This window comes from Harpia harpyja, chromosome 8 (genome assembly GCF_026419915.1).
Source record: "Harpia harpyja isolate bHarHar1 chromosome 8, bHarHar1 primary haplotype, whole genome shotgun sequence".
Taxonomy (NCBI): Eukaryota; Metazoa; Chordata; class Aves; order Accipitriformes; family Accipitridae; genus Harpia; species Harpia harpyja.
This window is the reverse complement of record NC_068947.1, coordinates 51,746,608-51,765,289: the sequence shown is the minus strand read 5'-3', so window position 1 is coordinate 51,765,289 and position 18,682 is coordinate 51,746,608. Positions and strand designations below refer to the sequence as shown.

General features: G+C 47.5%; 1 protein-coding gene across 1 annotated transcript; it reads right to left on the bottom strand.

The window, feature by feature from the left end:
- Positions 1 to 1,820: 1,820 nt before the first annotated feature.
- On the bottom strand, positions 1,821 to 15,267 carry TAPBPL (TAP binding protein like). The gene is given in 9 exon segments (XM_052794094.1): positions 1,821 to 1,910; positions 2,193 to 2,206; positions 10,231 to 10,320; positions 11,039 to 11,362; positions 11,547 to 11,888; positions 12,320 to 12,613; positions 13,864 to 13,966; positions 13,968 to 14,109; positions 15,248 to 15,267. Coding segments are annotated over 9 exon segments (1,419 nt in total).
- Between the last annotated feature and the right edge of the window lie 3,415 nt (positions 15,268 to 18,682).

The window sequence follows — 18,682 nt, the reverse complement described above, 5'->3', positions numbered from 1 at the left end:
AGTTCAGTTCATTCCACTGCTCGAGAGGTTTTGTGTCTTCCCAGGCACTATGACCCCTCAGAAGATCTCAGGCTAGCAGTGATGTGAAGCTCTGGAATGGTTCATGAGGCAAAGAACCTAAATTTTTCTCAAGATGTAGCTTGATAATTTTTCTTTTTTGCTTTTCATCCTTTCTTTTAAGCGGAAGAGGTCAGCCAACAAAACATGAATCTTAGTCAAGCCGTGTGACCGCTTCTAGGTGATACTGAGAAGAGTGAGATTTCTTCATTATAGTCACTGTCGAATTCTGTCACCTCTTCTTTTAACTCTATATCAAGACTGAAACTGTTTCAGATACATCTCACATATCAGAAAGTTTATATTCCTGTGCAAATTTGGGGTCAGGAAGGGGGTTTCCTCAAGTAAGACCTGGGGGGTTGCTGGGTTGTTTTTTAGAGAAAGAATCTTCCCCTGTAGCTTGAAAAACGTTCCACTTCCTAGACTCCACAGGCTCTAGGGCCTTTTGCCTTCCAAATCCCCTGCCAGTAAAGGATCTCAAAATATTTGCAGCATACCTCCTGGTATGAGGCTGCACATATTTATCAGCTGAGGCAATTGATCTTTCATGCTAAGGACTTAGTAAGATGTTGATGGTATTTCATAGGAGGGCAGATGTGTGAATGTGATTTGGATATATACAAAAGTATAAAAGAAGAGAAAAGCAGCAATTCATAAAGAAATCAATACTAAGCAAACCCATGACTTCAGAAGTGTTTGAAAAAGAGGAAAAGAAAAGAGTCAAAAATACTATTGAAAACAGGGGAAGGAGAAGGAACTGAATGGAAAGAATAGCAGTGAATGAACTCAGAAAAAGAAGAAAACCTTGCCCTTCCTCCCCACGAATGGCACCTGGTTGTGGTGGGAAGGCCTGCCTTGCCTAGTGACACTGAAATACGTGCTGGCAAGTTACTTATCTCCCAGAGCATGACTCATGCCAGACAGTTTGCAGCACGGGAGGCTGAACTTAGTCCACAAACTCTTAAAACAATGATGTATTGCCTTTCTTGCCTTTGCAGTCATTTTCCCTTCCTTTGTTGTACCTTATCATCATTGGCCCAACATATCTGGACCACTCCTCGGCTGTCCATCAGCATTGTCCAGTGCTGCCCTGCTTCACTGACAATCATTGCTTTGACCCACCACATGTCAATGTCACTGTTCCATATAGTCCTGTGCCACTACTCTTCACTGTCATCCCTAACCCCTTCTGCCACCTCTTGTAACTCTACATCCCTACATCAACCCTACCTGTTCGGGCAATGTTGCTGTTGTTCCCTCTTACTTCTCACTCCCCCTCTCGATGTGACATCCCAAGGCTCAGGGTCATAATCCTGTTTTCCCACTGATGTCTTCATTGCTGCTAACATCCTGCCCTCTACCTCTTGTTGTTTTCCATCCACTTCTCTTCTTCCCATTCTGCTTTGGCAGCCTTTGTCGTTTTGACCTGTTGCCTGGCGTTGATGGCCTATACCAACACCAACCACAACTGTTTTCTTCTGTCTGTCCAAAAGCGGCACCCGTTTTATATTTTCATCTTCGTGGCCTGACTTCACTCTCTTGTCACCCTTTGCCATCCTTACTAATCAGGCACGCTCATGAAAAATGGGATGAACACCTTTCATGTGGGATACAGAAACCGTTGTTCAGTGGGGTAAGGGAAGTCATAAATAGTGTCTATCAAAAAAAAGCTGAAGTTGTCTACAATGGGAAAAGTAGAGAAGGATATAACCTTTGGCATGTTGCAGGTAGAAAGACAGGTCAAACAAAGCTTCAAGGAACAACTAGTAAAAGGAATCAAAACTAACATTAGATCTTTCTTGAAACGTATCAGGAACCTGCCAGATGTTCTGAAGGGCGAGCTGGTGATCAGGCTATGAGAGGAGTGCACAGGAGAGATAAGGCCATTGCAGAAATCTCTGCAACTGTGTTAAGTGTTGAGTGACGCGATCATCGTGGCAGAACCCATTCTTCCGCAGGGTGGGGTTCACCAATGAACATGTCTGAAATTGAAGCAGCTGTGGAAAAGGCTGTTCAACACTGACAAAGCGAACAGTAACAACTTGCTGTGAGCAATGGCATTTGTCCAAGAGTCTTAAAGGAACTCAAAAATAAAATAGCTGAACTGCTCCGAGCAGTGCGTAATCCGTGCTTACTGCCACTGTGGTACCTGAGGAGGGGAAAATGGTGAATATGATGGCAATTTTTAAAGAATTTACATGGGCTCAAGGGGAGAATGGACAGCTTCATGGAAAAGAAATCTACACAGGGTGACTAAACCACAGAAACCACATTCAGTCAGGAAGTCCCTGACCTGAAAGTGTTTGAAGACTGGAAGAGTATTAATGAGAAGTATGGTATGTTTGCCCTGTTCATCTTGAGCTCTCCCTGAGAAGGAGAGAGGAGGAGACTAGAGGAAGAGAAATCAGGGAGAAATCAAATGCTTATGGTGAGGAATGAGTGAAGAGGCGGAAAGGATAAGGTGAAAACATAAACCAGAAACTTAAGAGGGGTCACAGAGCCCATCATCTGCAACAGTACCCACTGCTTCCTGAAGGCATCTGAGGGTGTCAGGTGGTGGATGATGCCCTGTGATCCTCTGCATAGAGTTGTAATGGCACAAGGGAATAGAAATAGGCACCAGGAACACCCCTGCAATCAAACATTCTCCTCCTGGAGCTGCAGGTGGCCAGTTTGGCCAGGGGCAGGTGGTGGAAGAGGTTCTGGGACTTGTTTGGGCTTCAGATGAAGAAAGCATAAATAAAAAGATGAGAGGTGAGTACGGCTAGAGTCTAAGAGGGTCTGGAGGAACTAGAAGAAGGTCTGAGCCTGGCACATCACTCCATGATGCTTATATCCCCAGTGGGCTGTGAAATCCATGCTGTCATCTGCCAGCCTAAGGGAGGTGTGTGCTGTGGTCTGCCTCCTGAGGATTTGGGTGCGTGGTTGGATGAATCCTGCCTTGTAGCATCGGACCCAGTGGGGACCTGCAGAGTAGTTGGCTCTTGCTGTAGGATGTAACGGGTATTGTGGTCCAGGCGCTTTGACCCAGCTACCGGTGAAGGGAACAGCAGTGACGACAGAGGGGTGTGTTTGTGTCAGCACCAGAAATAAAGTTGCTGGTGGTGGCCCTCTCCTTTCTCCTTTCCCAGTTCAGGGGTTGTAGGGGCAGAAGGAGCTCCCAGTGCTGCAACCCTTGCATCTACCTGGGTGCATGGGTGGGGATGGTCCTTATTTCTCTGCTGTCTCCCCTCACCAGGAACTGCTGGCAACTACTGCTGGTCCTGGAGGATGAAATCAGCCCCCCTCCACTCCAGATGGGCTTATTGAGCTTGTCAGTTAATTTTTCATCCAGAGGAGGCATCTGCCATTTTTCAGCATCTGCTCATCACTCATCGAAGGAGATGCATGGGAACCCACCATTCTGTGTGCTGTGCTGGGAGAAGCTGAATTTTCAGTTGGCCTGGGAGGAGCATGTTTTGGCAGTGGGTAGGAGCTGGACTGACTTAGTGTGACACATCATGCTCTGGAGGGAAGTATGTGTCCCATGCTTTTGTCTGGGACACAAGTTAGCAGGTAGTTGTAATAGAGCTGGAGGTTTTGGGAAAAGAAAAGCCCAATCCTTTCCCCTTTTCTTCTTTCTCTTTTCCCTTTTTCTTCCTTCTCTTTTCCCTTTTTCCTTTTCTTCTTTCTTCTTTCTGTTTCTTTGGGTTTAGGGCGGTTTTTTTGTTTGTTTTTGTTTTTTTTTTCTTGAGAGGTATAGAGTGTGGAATGTTACAGGAGCTTCATTACCCATTGTAGCTTATCATTGCTCATGTCAGCGAAGCCCAGATAAAGGACAGGTCAGAGAAAGTGATCAATGCAAAAGATTTCTGTTACTAAGAAAAGCAAACGTGCAGCACTAGTGAAGACGTGTCTTTGGTCAGCATTTCATACTCTTCATAGAGGGAAGCCCAGGGGCAGTGTTCCTGCAGGCAGTGCTGGGGAGGAGAAGCAGCCATTGTATAGCTGAGATGACCTTCTCTGTGAAAAGAGGTATCCAGCTGTTGAGAAGAACTACCTGATACCTGTGGGCTTTCAAGAACCTGCAGCCATGGGAGTCATTGCCTGTGTGTGTGAACCACCCGCTGCTCACTGTGCCGATCCAACTGAGAGACTGTGATGCCAAACTCTTGCAATGGAACTTGCTGCTTCAAGCTTCTGATCTGGAAGAAATGTACAGTTGGAGAGCATGAATGCTGACCCTGATGCTTTGTCCCAGCCCACCCCTACCAAGCGGGTTGCAGTGATTCCTTGCAGTTCGTTGACCAAGATAGGGGAGATGTGGGAAACTTTGGTATTATGTCTACAGTCAGTGTGGAAATCGGTTTCCTGTTCCATGCTAGGCTTGAACAAGTTACTGTCTGTCATCCCCTGGTGGACTATGGGAGAGGGGTTTTAGCTTTTTATGATTCCTGTGCATGAGGCAGTTCACGGCGAGTTTGCAAGAGGCTGAGGGTGACAGGTGGAATTGGAAGCTTCTCAGCCTGAGCATATGGTACCAAGGTGGAAACAAGCTTTATAAAGGACAGCTTTCCTTGCTGTAGGGAGCTGTATTGCTGTAACCCTTCAGGCACAAAAGAAGGACTCTTCCTAGTCTGATCTATAATGAACTCGGCAATTACGTGTAAGGGTGAGCACAGCTCTCAGGACTTCTGACATTTGCAGAGATGTCATTCTCAAATGTTTCAAGAGTGACATCTCTATGGTTTAAAAAGCAATCCTTGCTAAGCCTGTCCTTACTGTGGTGCCTTGCAATGGGGCCACTTACATTGAATTCCAATGGTGTGTAGATAGGAGCTGCATGGCTGGAGAGGGCCTGCATGCTGACCTTCAGGGTTGAGAGTGGCCTCTCGCATACTGTGTCTGTCATGTTCCAGAAAAGGGCTTTGACTGAACTAGGCGTCTGCGCTGCGGTACCTGCGCTAGAGAAGCAATGTCCACAGTTGCTCTGGAAGTGCTGCAGAATGTGTGATTATGATACAATGTGAGGTTGAAGCAAACACAGTTTATTTAAATACTTTACTTCTAGTTAATGCATGTTCTCTTTGAGGCACATACCAGCTGAGCTTCAGCTATGTTCATAAAGTGCATCTAAACCAATGTAGTTGGACTGCTGGATATATTTTGCTAGCTTAAATTGAATGAGCAGAGGCATCATCAACAAGAGCTTGGCTTTATTGTTTGCAAAATGACTGCTCTTTCAATACCTCATTAGAATTTTTGGCTTGTCCATAATCACAATACAATGCAGCCACAGCCCCTAAGTAATCTTGTGTTGACTGAAGTGCAAAGAACTTAACCTTACGTTTTGCAGGTTGACAAAATCCCTATCAAATTTCATGTCTTGTGTCAAATAATTCTCCTCAAGAACTAGTTTAAAACACCTCCATTTAATATTTAATTGTATCGACACAATATACCTTATAATGGGTTGGTCTGCCTAGCAGCTAATCAGATGACGACCAGATTTCTGCTTCTCAGCTCATGTGGCCAGGCAGTGATGGCATGTGGCACCTGGCCATGGCACATTCGACCTTGGAAGGCAGCATGGCTGTCTCCCAGAGACACAGAACATATAATGTTATTTATCCATGTCTTTCTAATGCAATCAAGTTTATCTTTGATGAACTTTTAGTCTCTTAGTGGCATTTTCTGTAGTAAGTGTTTTATATTTAAAATATAAGGAACATTGTTGTTAAACACAAGGTCACTTTGTTTATCAATAAGTATTAGTTTTTTCTGCTTTTGGGTATATGCTTTACTTAGTTTTGTGGTTTAAATTCAGCTTGAGACCTTCAGGGACACAGTGACTGTGGCCTCCCCATAGCAATTCTAGTGGGGAGCATCAGAGAGCAGGTAGTCAAATAAAATCAAGTGCCATGGTATATTTCTCCTTACGAGGAATACAGCCAATCCTAATGCTTTTCTTCCATCTCTTCATTATTTTTCTTTCCTTTATGTCAGTTTCTGGGCCAAAAAGGCAGACAAACCACCGGCTCTCACTTCATGTCTAACACAGGCCTTGGAATTCTACCCAGTGTCTCTTTTAACTACTGCCATTAAGGTTTTTTTGTATTATTATTGAAGGACAGCTTGAAAAAAGTAACCTGGCCTTTATTCGAAAACCTTGAGAGATAGTCTGCCCTTTTTATTGACAGATGGCTAGGACAATCATCCTTACTGTTGAGTATATTGTGTCTTATTCCACTCTGAACATGCCTAAATATAACTTGCAGCTGTTGATTCTCACTGTGCCTTTCTCTGCAGGTTATGGTGCCACCAGTACTCTGTATTTTCTGTGGTGCCATTGAGAGATACTGGTTTAGTAAGACCAGAGTAATGCCTCCAAGTGCCCCCCGTAAGGCGTTTTCTGACCTTCCTAATTGGTCCTGTCATCTTGCTCTGGACCCCCTCCAGGCTTTCAACATAATAAAAACCCACGTGGGAGCCTGCACTGCCAAAGGGTGTTGCAGCTTCAGGCTTTGCTGGGGCTTCCAACTCAGCGTTGTCAGTCACAGGTGACAGTGACTTCTCCAGCGGTCGCCAATGAGGTTCCTGCTCTTGGCAGCTTGTCCTTCCTCCCCGCCTGCACAGGAGCTGGCTATCACGCACCCACCGATTATCCGGGGGTGTCTCTGAATCCAGCAGGCAGTACAAAAAGCTCCTGTGAGTCCTGCTCCAGAGTAGCAGCCTCTGGGAGCAAGGGGACCGGTATGGACACCAAGGGTCCCTTGGAGCTCCCCTTCCTGAGTCCCCGGTGTTTTCCCCCCTCTGTGCGGGTCTCAGCCCGTCCGTTCACCGGCTGTGGAACCACGCCGTAGGCTTGACTCCACAGAGCGGTGTGGGAGGTGCACAGACAGAAGACAACCATTGGAATGAAAAATACTTATTTGTTGGTAATGCATCAAAAATGAAATGATACAAGCTAAAACTGCTGCCGCCAGCGGTTACATTCTGCCCATGGTCACTCTTGCGCGTTCCCACGGGTCAGGCAACCAGTAGGGATTCGTGGATCAACAGCATTGAGACAGCATGGTGGTCCAGTACTTGAGGAGACTCCACCGGCATTACTGAGCACCTTGTCTTGTTCGCGTATGCTCAGCTGGCCAGGTGACGTGTTGATCTGAAGGACTCCCTCCACCTTAGCTACTGATTTTGCCATTTGCAGATTTTATCAACAATATTTTTTTACAATTGTGTCTCCTGATGCAAATGTTAAGCAGCACGGTTCTTGCAGAGAGGCACACATTTTCAGCAGTGATTGCTGCTTCTTTTTTGCCAATGAATTTTTGCCATTTGTCTGTTAGCTAGTAATTAATCCATATAATGCAAATTATGATGTATACATACACTATTATTTTTTCTTCAGAATTTACAAATTTCTTGGTTTGTTAAATCTGCACCAGTGCTTTTATCAACCAAATGTATTGTTTCACCAAAGAATGAAGTCAGGTTTGTTTCTTACAACTTTGTTTTTTTTAAAAAACATACTAGATTATTAATGTTATTTTCATTGTTGAAGCTTATTAGCTAACTTGTAATAACTTCACACTCTCTTACCTATGATTATTACTACAGAACCATCCAACAGTTGTTGGTGTCATCTTGCTTTCTCTCTGTGAACACTGGCACAAGACGCTCTGCCAAGGCCTTGGGATTTCTCTAGTACGCCAGGATTTTTAAATACCTAACTCCATTGGGCCAGGTGCCTCCTCAGCCAAATCTTTTATGATTCTGAGATGCAAATTTTCTTGGCTACTGATCTGAAAATACTTACGCTTAATAGAAGCTGTTAAAACCGTCCTTAGTTTGCAAGTAGATTAGGAAGTTGTTTACCATCCTCACATAGTATGCATACACAATTCTGTTTCTTTCTGTATACAAACAGCTGTCTTCTCTGTATCAAAAAGCCTCCATCAAAAATCTTCTTTGTCAACCTACATCCGCCTAGTAAGAGCCTAGGCTGTTGCTAGATTTTCTTGGTTTTCAACGTATTTTGAAAAAACTCCTTCCAAGTGCTGTTAGCACTTGCAGCAATCCAGTTTTTCCAGATTATTTTGAACACTCCTTATCACCTTGTATGCTTCATAAATTCTCACTTTTATTGTGTGCCATATACCTCCTTTCCATCCACACCTTTCTTCTGCTTCCCTGTTGGTTATATACAAGATTTCTAAGTGTTACCTTCAAATTCCCTGTTAGGCAGGAAAAGTGTTTAATTGTGTCTCTTTTTCACAACTACAGAACCACAGATCTTCTCTACCTTGTAAACTTCTAGCAGTGAAATTTCTGTTAAAAATTTTATTGTAGCTTTCTCCTGGAGAGTCATTTTTTTCTGATTGCTTGATTTGCAATCAGTTTAACCCATTACTTCCTCTGTTTCGGGATTTACCATTTTGAAGTACCCATTTTGCCTACATATTTGCCCAGCTTGAGAGTTAAAACACATACATACATAAATATCTTACTTAAACACCTGCCTCATGGCATTAACCGAAGGTACCTATATACATCTACAGATACGTACCTACATACATGTGTAAATGTTGTATACCTACTTACATACATGCATGTATCTGTGTATTATACACATACAGTCATACAAACACTCATCTATAAACAATTTAATTTTCCTGAAACCAGAGAGAGGCATTTCTAAAAATATATGCATGTTGCTTTGCAGTATCCCAGCAAAGAGCTGAGGCCATCGATGTTGCCCTCCCAAGACGAAGACGTGTTTTTCTGTGAGTCCGCCTCTGAACGGTCACTCAGCTCCTCCACCAAGGGCAGCCCTACCCCTCCCATACCGACCAACAGCTCTGTTCATATTCGGACAGGGCTGGGTCTCCTGAGCAGGATGTGTCAAGGGACAGGAGACAAAGGACTGCAGGTGGGTGACACAAGGGTTTCCTCTATTCTGAATTCCTTAGAAGTTGCTAAGACTTTGGTTTTGCTGAAAAGGAGAGAGGAAAAAAAAGAGAAGTAAGATGCAGGAAGACCAAAGTGGTGCAAAATGTCACCTCATGCTGCTTTCCAACAGAAACAAGTCTCTGGCTCATCTGCTCCCCACCTCTTCCTCCAGGATCCTGGGGTATCCTGACCTCCATCTCTCCTGAGCCGGGGTACAGGGGTGTCGTGGTTTAAGCCCAGCTGGCAGCAAAGCACCACGAAGCCGCTTGCTAACTCCTCCCCTCCACCCCACTGGGATGAGGAGGAGAAAATATAAAGAAACGCTCGTTGGTCAAGACAAGGACAGGGAGGGATCACTCAACATCTATGGTCATGGGCAAAAAACCAGACTCAACTTGGGGAAAAAACAAAATCAATTAAATTTACTACCAATCAAGTCAAAACAAGGATAATGAGAAGTAAAACCAAACCTTAAAACACCTTCCCCCCACCCCTCCCTTCTTCCTGGCTCAACTCCACTCCAGATTTTCTCCACCTCCTCCCTCCAGTGGTACAGGGGGACAGGGAATGGGAGTTGGGGTCAGTTCCTCACACGTTGTCTCTGCTGCTCCTTCCTCCTCAGGGGGAGGACTCCTCACTCGTCCCCTGCTCCAGCGTGGGGTCCCTCCCATGGGAGACAGTCCTCCGTGAACTTCTCCAGCATGGGTCCTTTCCGCGGGCTGCAGTCCTTCAGGCACAGACTGCTCCAGCGCGGGCTTTCCCATGGAGTCACAGCCGTCTTTGGGGTATCCCCCTGCTCTGGCGGGGGCTCCTCCCTGGGCTGTGGGTGGATATCTGCTCCACCATGGATCTCCATGGGCTGGGGGGGACAGCCTGCCATCTCACCATGGGCTGCAGGGGCATCAGCCTCCTCCGGCGCACCTCCTCCCCCTCCTTCCTCACTGACCTCAGTATCTGCAGAGGGGTTTTTCTCACATCCCACTTCTCAAACTTGGCTGCAGGTTCCCCTTCTTAAATACGTTATCCCAGAGGCACTACCACCGTTGCTGATGGGCTTGGCCTTGGTCAGAGGCGGGTCTGGCTTGGAGCCATGGAAGCTTCTAGCAGCTTCTCACAGGAGCCACCCTTGCAGCCCCTCCCCTGCTACCAAAACCCCGCCACACAAACCCGAAACAAGGGGAGAGGAAGATGTTCCTTGCTTCATCTCACCCACGAGGGAAGTGGCTCAGCATTTTAAACTACCTGCTCTTCTCCTGAGCACAATGAAGAGGACAACAATGAAAATGGCAGTAGCAATGAAACCCGCCGCCAGTCCTTCCGATCCCGTTTGCTCTGCAGAGGAAGAGGAGGGTCAGTGATGTTAGGTTGGCTGGAGCGGCAGAACAGCCAGTGAATTGTCACAGTTAAACGAGATCCCTCAGCAACTGACTTTGTGCATGCTCTTGTCAGGTACACAGGTGTGACACAACACACGTGAGCTAAAGCCACACAGACCCAGGGCCAGTTATACTGGCTGGACTGATGTGTTGTAACTTGTTAAACTGCAATATTGCTTGGTTTTCCCTGCTGGGTCAGGAGGAGATACAGGAGCAATCTCCCATCAGCAAGGAGAGTAAGAACTTCAACAGCTCCAATGGGGGGAAGGATTTTTTGCTGTAGTTCTTGAGCAGCATTGGTGTCCAGCTGAACATCAAGTCCAGCTGGGTGTCCAACTCCTTCGGGCATGGCTGTTTTCTTCTGCCTGTCCAGCCCACGTGCTACGAACTTTTGCTCTGTTGCTCCACTTTCGGTCATGAAATCTCTTCTCCCCTGAAGGAAATGAGATGCTTGCTCCCCAAAAGCTTCAGGGAGCAAAATAAAAGCTGAGGAAGTGAAAGGAAAAGGGAAGAGGAGGATAGAGAGGATGGGTATGAGAGGACACCAGAAGGAAAGCATGGAGAAACGGGCAGATGTGGTGTGACACAGAGGTTTTGGTCCCCGTGGTGGGTAGACGAGGTGGGAGGAGGTCTGGGCAGGATGGAGAACTCACCCCTCTGCCCCTGACACCTACCTGGTGCCCTAAGATGGGCGCTCACAGAGATGGGCTCTGCCAGGGCCACGTGTGAAACATGGCAGCTGTAGGTGGCTGGTGCCCGCACGGCGGCTGAGCTGATGCTGAGGTAGGAGGTGATGCTGTAGGTGCCGTCTCGGCTTTGCAGGTGGCTGGAGAAATGTGCATTTGTGAGAGGGATTTCCACTTCATCCTCAGGAGTCTTCTGTGTCCAGCTCACCGAGACGTCCAAGGGGTAATAGCCAGCAATGCTGCAGGTCAGAGTAGTCGTCACATCTCTCTTGAATGACACCACTGCTGGAATCACACGAACTCTTGGAGGCTCTGGAGGAGATAAACAGGGAACTGACTCACTGTTAGCAGGGTATAGAAATCCCCGTCCACAAGGGAGAGAAGACGAGCTGCCTGTCATGATGAATGTTAGGAGTGATGGGTTAAGTGTGCAGGGCAAAGTTTCAGTGCCTGGGGACATGGACTCCTGTTGCCCCCAGATGTTTGCCTTCCTCACCAGCCACATGCAGCTGGATGATGTGCTGGGCCTGGTGCAGCAGGGTGGACACCAAACAGATGTATGTCCCTTCGTCTGCCACGCTCACTCCTTGCAGGCTAAGCGATACATCCCCACTCCCCAGCAGCTCCGCCACATCCACGTGGATTTTTGGCTGTGCTGCTGGGCCTGTGCTCCCCGCCTGGTACTGGAAAAGGCTACTGCCGCTGCCTCGGTGCTGTCTCCTCCGCTCCAGGGAGGGCAGCGAGGAGCTGGGAGCCAAGGCAAAGTGGCAGTCGAGGGTGACTGAGCTGCCAAGATGTCTGTGCAAGGAAGTGTTGTGTGACGACAATTGAAATTCAACTAGAAGCAGAAACACAGGCAAGCAGAGAGTTAGACAGATGTGGTTAAAGAAGGTACCCTCAGGCTCGAAGGGCTGGCAGTGAACTCCCCACCCGGAGGAGGAGGAGGAGGAGGAGGAGGAGGCACCTGACTCGGTGCCCCAGGGGCAATGTGGACTGAAGAGCTGGAGGAAGCCAGCCCGGTGGGGTTAGACAGGTGGGCACCAAGGCCATGTCATGGTCTTGAAGGTGCTTGTCATCCTCAGAGGCTGGGGCATGGGAAACCCTGGGAGAAGGCAGGGTGGGGGGCAATCTGCATGACCCCTTTTTCCCTAAGCACCAACTCCTGGCAGCCCTCAGGTCCTGGTGCAAGGTGGGGCAGGGGACTTTTGGGGAGGCAGGCTCCCCTCGTGTCCCTCGGTGCTGCAGGGGCACCCCGGGCCACCTGGTCACCTGTGGTCAGCAACGTCCCCTCCTTGCTCATAGGCACCCTCGGCTTTGGGTGCAGTGTTGCATCGTGCTCCTCCTCCTCCTCCTCCTCCTCCCGGCTGCCACAGTGGGGTCCGCTGAGCACCGGGGCGATACTGATCCCGCTGGAGAGCTGCAGGGTGTCGATGGACCAGGAGGTACGGCAGAGCCCCTCGCCAGCCCGCTGGGAGCTGTATGGGGAGATCTCGCAGTTCACCTCCTCCCCATCACAGTCCGCGTACAGCAGGGACTCTGCGTGTGGGATGGATACCGGCTGGGCTGTGGGGATAGAGGAAAAGGTTTAACCGCCTGAATCCAAAAGGGGAAAGAAAGTGCAAGATGATGAGACACATATTTTGGAGAAGCATCACGCACTGTGGGGGTCAGGCAGAGCCCAGAAATGCCAGGCTAGGCTTAATAGACGAAGGCCTTCAAAGAATGTGAGAGGTTTGTCCTAACTGTCTTACATCCCTCAGTCTGTTGATCGTATTTCATCCTGCCAGATTGCACAGAGTTCACGCTGGGCAGAGGAAGTTCTTAGGAAAGGAGAATAAACAGAACAGATTCCCTTTAGCTAGCTCAGGAAACCAAGCTCTGTACGTGAAATGCCCAGTAAAGACCTGCAATGTTTATTCTTTTTAGGCCTGAATCCAGGAACAAAGGGGACACCAAAGCATCCCGGGTAAGGAAAGAAAGGGTGGCAGGAGTGGCTGGGTGTAGACACACTGTATCTGTGCCTTTGATCATAGCATGGGCTTAAGCATAGGCATAAGCTTCCTAGTGACCTATATGCTTTCCACGGACATCACTGGAAATTAACTCCATGTCTGCAATGCCTGAACAGTGGCATGCTTGAACTCACCCATGCCCAGTCCATCCACACCACTTGAAGGACCCAGGCTAACAGATCCTGCCGGGCCTTCAGCTTCCTCTCTGAAAACGTCTCAGGGCCTCGAATAAGCTTGTACAGAAGCACATGCTCACAGACAAGCACTGCAGGCAGCGAACAAGACCACAGTGAAGTACAGGTTCAGACCTTTGCTTGACTGTGTTTGCAAAGTTACGCACGAAGCAAGAGCTACAGGAGCTGGACTGCAGGTTGGCACCCAGGAGTGAAGTAAGGAAAGCCAAGTCGCCTTCTGAGCAGGACAGCTCTTTCTTACCACCATGTGTCCTGCTAGCAAAAACCACCCGCGTGGCTACAGATGTGAGTGCTCTTTACAGGTGCAATAATACTGTAGAGTGGAATAATTCCTGAGCTGTTTTTGACAAAGTATTTCCCAAGAGATAGGCAATCTAGGATAGCCCCAGTAGGAGAGAGCTGCCTCAATAGAGTTTGCTAACATCTTCCACAAAGTTCCTTTCTTGAAGTCCCAATTGCTGAATTCAGGAAATCATGCACGAAACTTTAGTGGCCATTCAAAAATCAGTTGTCTAAACTTCATTAAAGAGAAATCTTGTAGAAGGCCGGTGCACGTAGGTGGTCAAAACCCCGGCGGCAGCTCTCCCACCCCAGCTCTCCCACTTGCCTGCGGCTTCAAAGACAACAGGAGAAGAGGAGTCAGGATTTTCCTGTGGGACTTTGTACTCGGTTACATCATCCAAGTTCCCATCATCTCTGACGCTGACCCCCCCTCAGCACGAGGGTAGCAGGATGCTCGGAGGACGAGCTGCCAAAGGCGCTCAGCAAGCCTCTTACACCTTCCCCCACGCAGGAGCAGTGGCAATATCCACCCTGCAAAACGGAGGTGCTGGTATGGGACCTTTCGCCGGCTCTTTAGGGAAGGAAAAGAACAAGTTGAATGCGTGAACCCCACTGCAAAAAAGAGTGTATGAGTTTCTCTGGGATGGGGGATAAATAATGGGGAGGCTGGGGGCTGGCTGCCACTTTGGGGTCGTTCTCCCAGCCCTGCTGGCAGCGGACCCCTCTAGCCCTGCACCACCCTCCTCCGGCAACACCATTAACCTTTAGGAAGACCCTAGTTTTCACTGGGAGACCTTCACTGGTGGGGTGAGCGCAGGAGGAGCCCCGCACAGCACCAGCCCCCCCAGCCATCCTGCCCCGCACCGCCTCCAAATCCTGGAGGGAAGCAAACCTGACTGCACTTCTTATTTCACTTTTGCTCTGGCAAAGCAGAAGGGAAAAAAAGAACTCCAAGCCTTAAATCTGTTAACTTTGGCTTTACCACACACAGGACACCTGAGGCAGCAGGGAAGAGGCACCGTCAGGAGCATCCCCAGACCTGCGGCTGGGCTGCTGTTGTCGGGTCCCATTTTAAGTCAATATTATATCAGCCTTTCCCACCGTGCTTCTGCATGCAAGCTTATCTCTTCTGGACCTGCTGAGCAGCCTCTGAAAGCAGTCACCTCTCTGTCTGCTTGCTTTTTAGAAGACTTCATCTTTGTGGAAGACTTTATCTTCGTGGAAGACTTTATCTTCGTGAAAGACTTGGAGGTTGAAGCTGGTTTGTTTCTTTTTTTTTTTTCCCCCCTGTAAAACCTTCTTCAACTGCAAAGAAGCCGGTTGCTCTGTGTTGGCGTGAACAAGCCCTCCGAGCCCGACAGCGTGTAATGCCACCACCAGCTGCCAAGTCAGCCCCGGCTTCACGGGAAAAAAAACATCACAGGGAAAAAACCAAGCTGCGAGAGAGGAAATGGATGAGCTCTGATGGTATTTTAACTATTGCCTTTCTCCACCTCTTTCAGACACACGGTGAGAAAATGGCTGCTTCTCTGTGCCTCTCTTCACAGCTGTGCTAGCCCTGCAGTAACAAAACTGACCCTTGCGGTGGCCTGCTATAATTATGTATACACACCTGCAGGAGACCATGATAACCCCCAGCCACAGCTCTTCCAGTACAACTTCCTGAGCATCCTGTGCCGGCCGGACACGGGTTCTTGATACAGACTTACCCCTTACATCCCATTCTCATCCTCGCTCACCACTTCAGTCCTTCTTGGAAAAGCCTCATAAGGAATATTAATTCTTCCTGCTGAAGTTATGTGTAGGAGCCCTGAGCTGTCAGACTTAGCCAGCTGCTCTGCCTAGCTCTCCCACTGCTTCACCAGGGTAATGTCACACACCCTGTGAATCCCTGCATCCTCCTTCAATCGGGGATGCACTCATCTCTGCTCCCCTGGCCCTACATGCGATTATCCGGCATTACCTGTGCTCTCAGAGGGCACCCACATATTCCTGTCAGCCAGTGAAGCAGAGCACAAGCGTCTGCAACTCCTTCACCCCGGGCAAATGCAGCAGCCGTGTCTGATAAGGCAAGGCTCCTTTCTCTGATTTGTTTCTCTACCTGCTCCAGGGGAGCCAAAACTGCATTTCAGCAGATTTACCCATTAGCTGTTGGTGCAGAGGAGCTGGGGGAGGTCTGCAGCCTGCGCTGTGGCTGTGAAACGAGTTGTGGGTTACAACTGCAGAGATGCTCCAACACAGCAGTTGTGATAGACTTTGTTTTGCAGAGCACCAAGCCACTCTTGACTGGTCTCTGTAATCAAATCCCTCCAGGTGTCTGCTAAAGCTGGGACTCTCTTCCATTCTCCAGGGCTCCAATCCATTGCACGCTGGCTAAAAGGAACAGCTCTGGTAAAAAGTTGTGCAACTTACCAAGCTAGCTTGTAAATATAACTTTACCATGTAAGTATCATGTTCAAGAGAGCCATTCAGCGATGCTGCAGCTGCTGGGAGAGGGCTGTGTATCTGTTTTCCTAGGCAGGGAGGTGAAAACCAGTTAAATAACTATGTGATGACAGATAAGGAGGTATCGATGGGCAGAGGCCCAGACAACAAGGGGAAAGAATATACCAGTTGTGATGTGAGAAGCAGCAGCAGACAATACCGGTAGCCAAAGGGCTATCTGCTTTGGCTAAGGGAAGCAGGCAAAGCCAGGGAGGCAGATGCCTGTGTAATACCATATTTCTGTGTACTACCATATTTCTGTGTACTACCATAATCCCGGGTGATGCTGTGGAAGGGGTCTCTGGTGGGATGGTGGGAGGTGGTCTCTGATCCAACCTCTGGCTCAATCGTGTCACCATGATTTTGTCCGACCCGAGCCTGGAAACCCTCCAAGGGTGGAAATACTGTCACATTCCTGGGTACCCCTTCCAGTGCTGCATTACCCTTCTGGTAAAAAAGTCGTTTCTGAAGTTCAGCCTGAACCTGCCAAGCTTCAACTTGTTGCCATTGCCCCTTGTTGTATCGCCTGCTCCTATTGAGAAGACTTTGGTGCCATTATCTTTGTAACTACCTTCCAGATATTGGCAGGAAAGAAATATGAGTGACTAAGTATGGGGTGGAAACTAGCTATCATGCAAGTAACAGAAATATGGTAGAATAACAGTCATCCCTGGTATTAAAATATTCTACTGTTCAGGACTGATAGAAAGGAAGATAAAAACAGTGCATTAGCATTACATGAATGATGTTATAGGTTGTTTAGATGAAACTCAGAAAGTTAAAAGAGGCTTTTCTCTGGTGCAGCTCAGAGTCAGCTGTGAGCTGTTCAAGTTCATAACTGGATATGCAGGGAGAGAGCTAATATTAAAAGAGATAAATCCCACTAAGAACTATGCTGCCATGGGGGAACTAACTTCAGAGTTATGGACCAGAGAATAATCTCTCATGATCATAATGGGCCTTGGGCCTCTAATTCTCGACATGACGGATGACAAATTCCTTCACAAAACCATCACTGAACCTACAAAAGATTCATTAGTTGTAAATAGCAAGTAAGTCATAGAGCAGGTGGTCATCAAAAATAAATTTGGAGCATGTGATCATCGTTTCCTTAGATATAAATTAAGTGGGAAGCTAAATGAGAATAGGCCTGTACTGTACATGCAGGTTGGTTGCAAAAGAAATTAAAACCCAAGGAATTAAGATGACTTGTTACCATCGACTGTAGTGGTAAGGAAACTGGATGTGAGTGATGCCCAAAATTTCTGAGATGCACAGTGGCTGTGGAACTTGCACCCCAAGTAAGGAAGCAAAAATCCCTCTGTAGCTACCTGGATGAACAGCCACAAGGTGAAGAGTAAGGAGAGAGATTGGCAAAGAAAACTCTTCTTCAAATGTTTGTGGATATAATGTAACATCAGTCTGGAAAACGGATTTTTAAAAGAAGAGAAAGTTTTTAATATAAGTAGGAACTAGGAAGGAGTATAGTGGCTATGCAAAGCGGATGGGGTCAAAAGTAAAAATAATTGTTAAAATTAAATAAATATAAATAAAAATACAAATTATAGTCTCTAAGCAGGCAAATGATAGTGAAGAGTGGAGCGGAGGAAAGGAGCGTAATGAATATGAGGGTACAGGAACTACCACACCTGATTCGAAACCAAAGCAAACATTAATGTGATGAAACTAAAAAAAACAAGCTAAGACTTGGATTTTGCTGGATTTTTTTAAACCATAATGATTTTTATTCTTAAGAAAGCAACAAGGAGTTACAGAGTTTCGCAAAATAACAAACACTGTTCAGATAGACTTCACCTTATCTGTGCTCACTCAGTTTTGGGAGTTGGAGACCCAGCAAGTAATTTCTCCCTCCAACCCGGACTTACGATACGTGTCAGTGGCTGACCTACCCTTTCAGCCCTTAAGAATGATCATCTGCCCCATGTTACTGTATTCCACTAATTGGGAACTTCCAGCCCCTTCAAGGAGAAGCCTTTATCCAGAAAGTCTGTTGTTGGCAGCAAATGATGAGCGTACAGGAACATCAAAATTTGTGACTCTCTGTGGTTTTACCATGGCCTCTCAGCTCGTGTTTCAACAATCCGCTGGCTGAATACTCTAACCCAGAACAGAGGCTGTGCCACAGAGTGAGGTCCACTGCATAAGTTACAATTCAGAACAGAGTCTGCATTTCACTGAGTTCACCAGGCTTATCCAAATATTTTACTTTGTCAGTAGAAACCAAATAAACTAAACTCTCCATTCCCCGTATGTCTCTGCTCTCCTAAACATCACTCCTATCCTCCTAGTGTCTGTTGAATTGAACCGCTTCCTCCTAAACCATTTGCAGCTGCATCACCTCTTCAACATCCCACTTCCCTTCATTCCTGTGCCCTTTTACCTTTCTCCACTTGCCTCTCCTCATGAGACCCACAATCAGGCAGGTCTCCTCTATCCAAACCCGTTACCTTTCCCGTTTCCCATCTTTCCGCTCTCTTGTCCCAAGCCTTTTTGCCCTGCTCTGACCTCTCTGATGTCCGTGATGCCATTGTTTCAGTTCCTGTTCTTCCAACGAGAGGAAACACCGCAGAACACGTCAGCCTGGAGTGTGCGGAGTATTGCTCTTGCCCTTCACAAGACATGTGGGCAGCACAAACGGG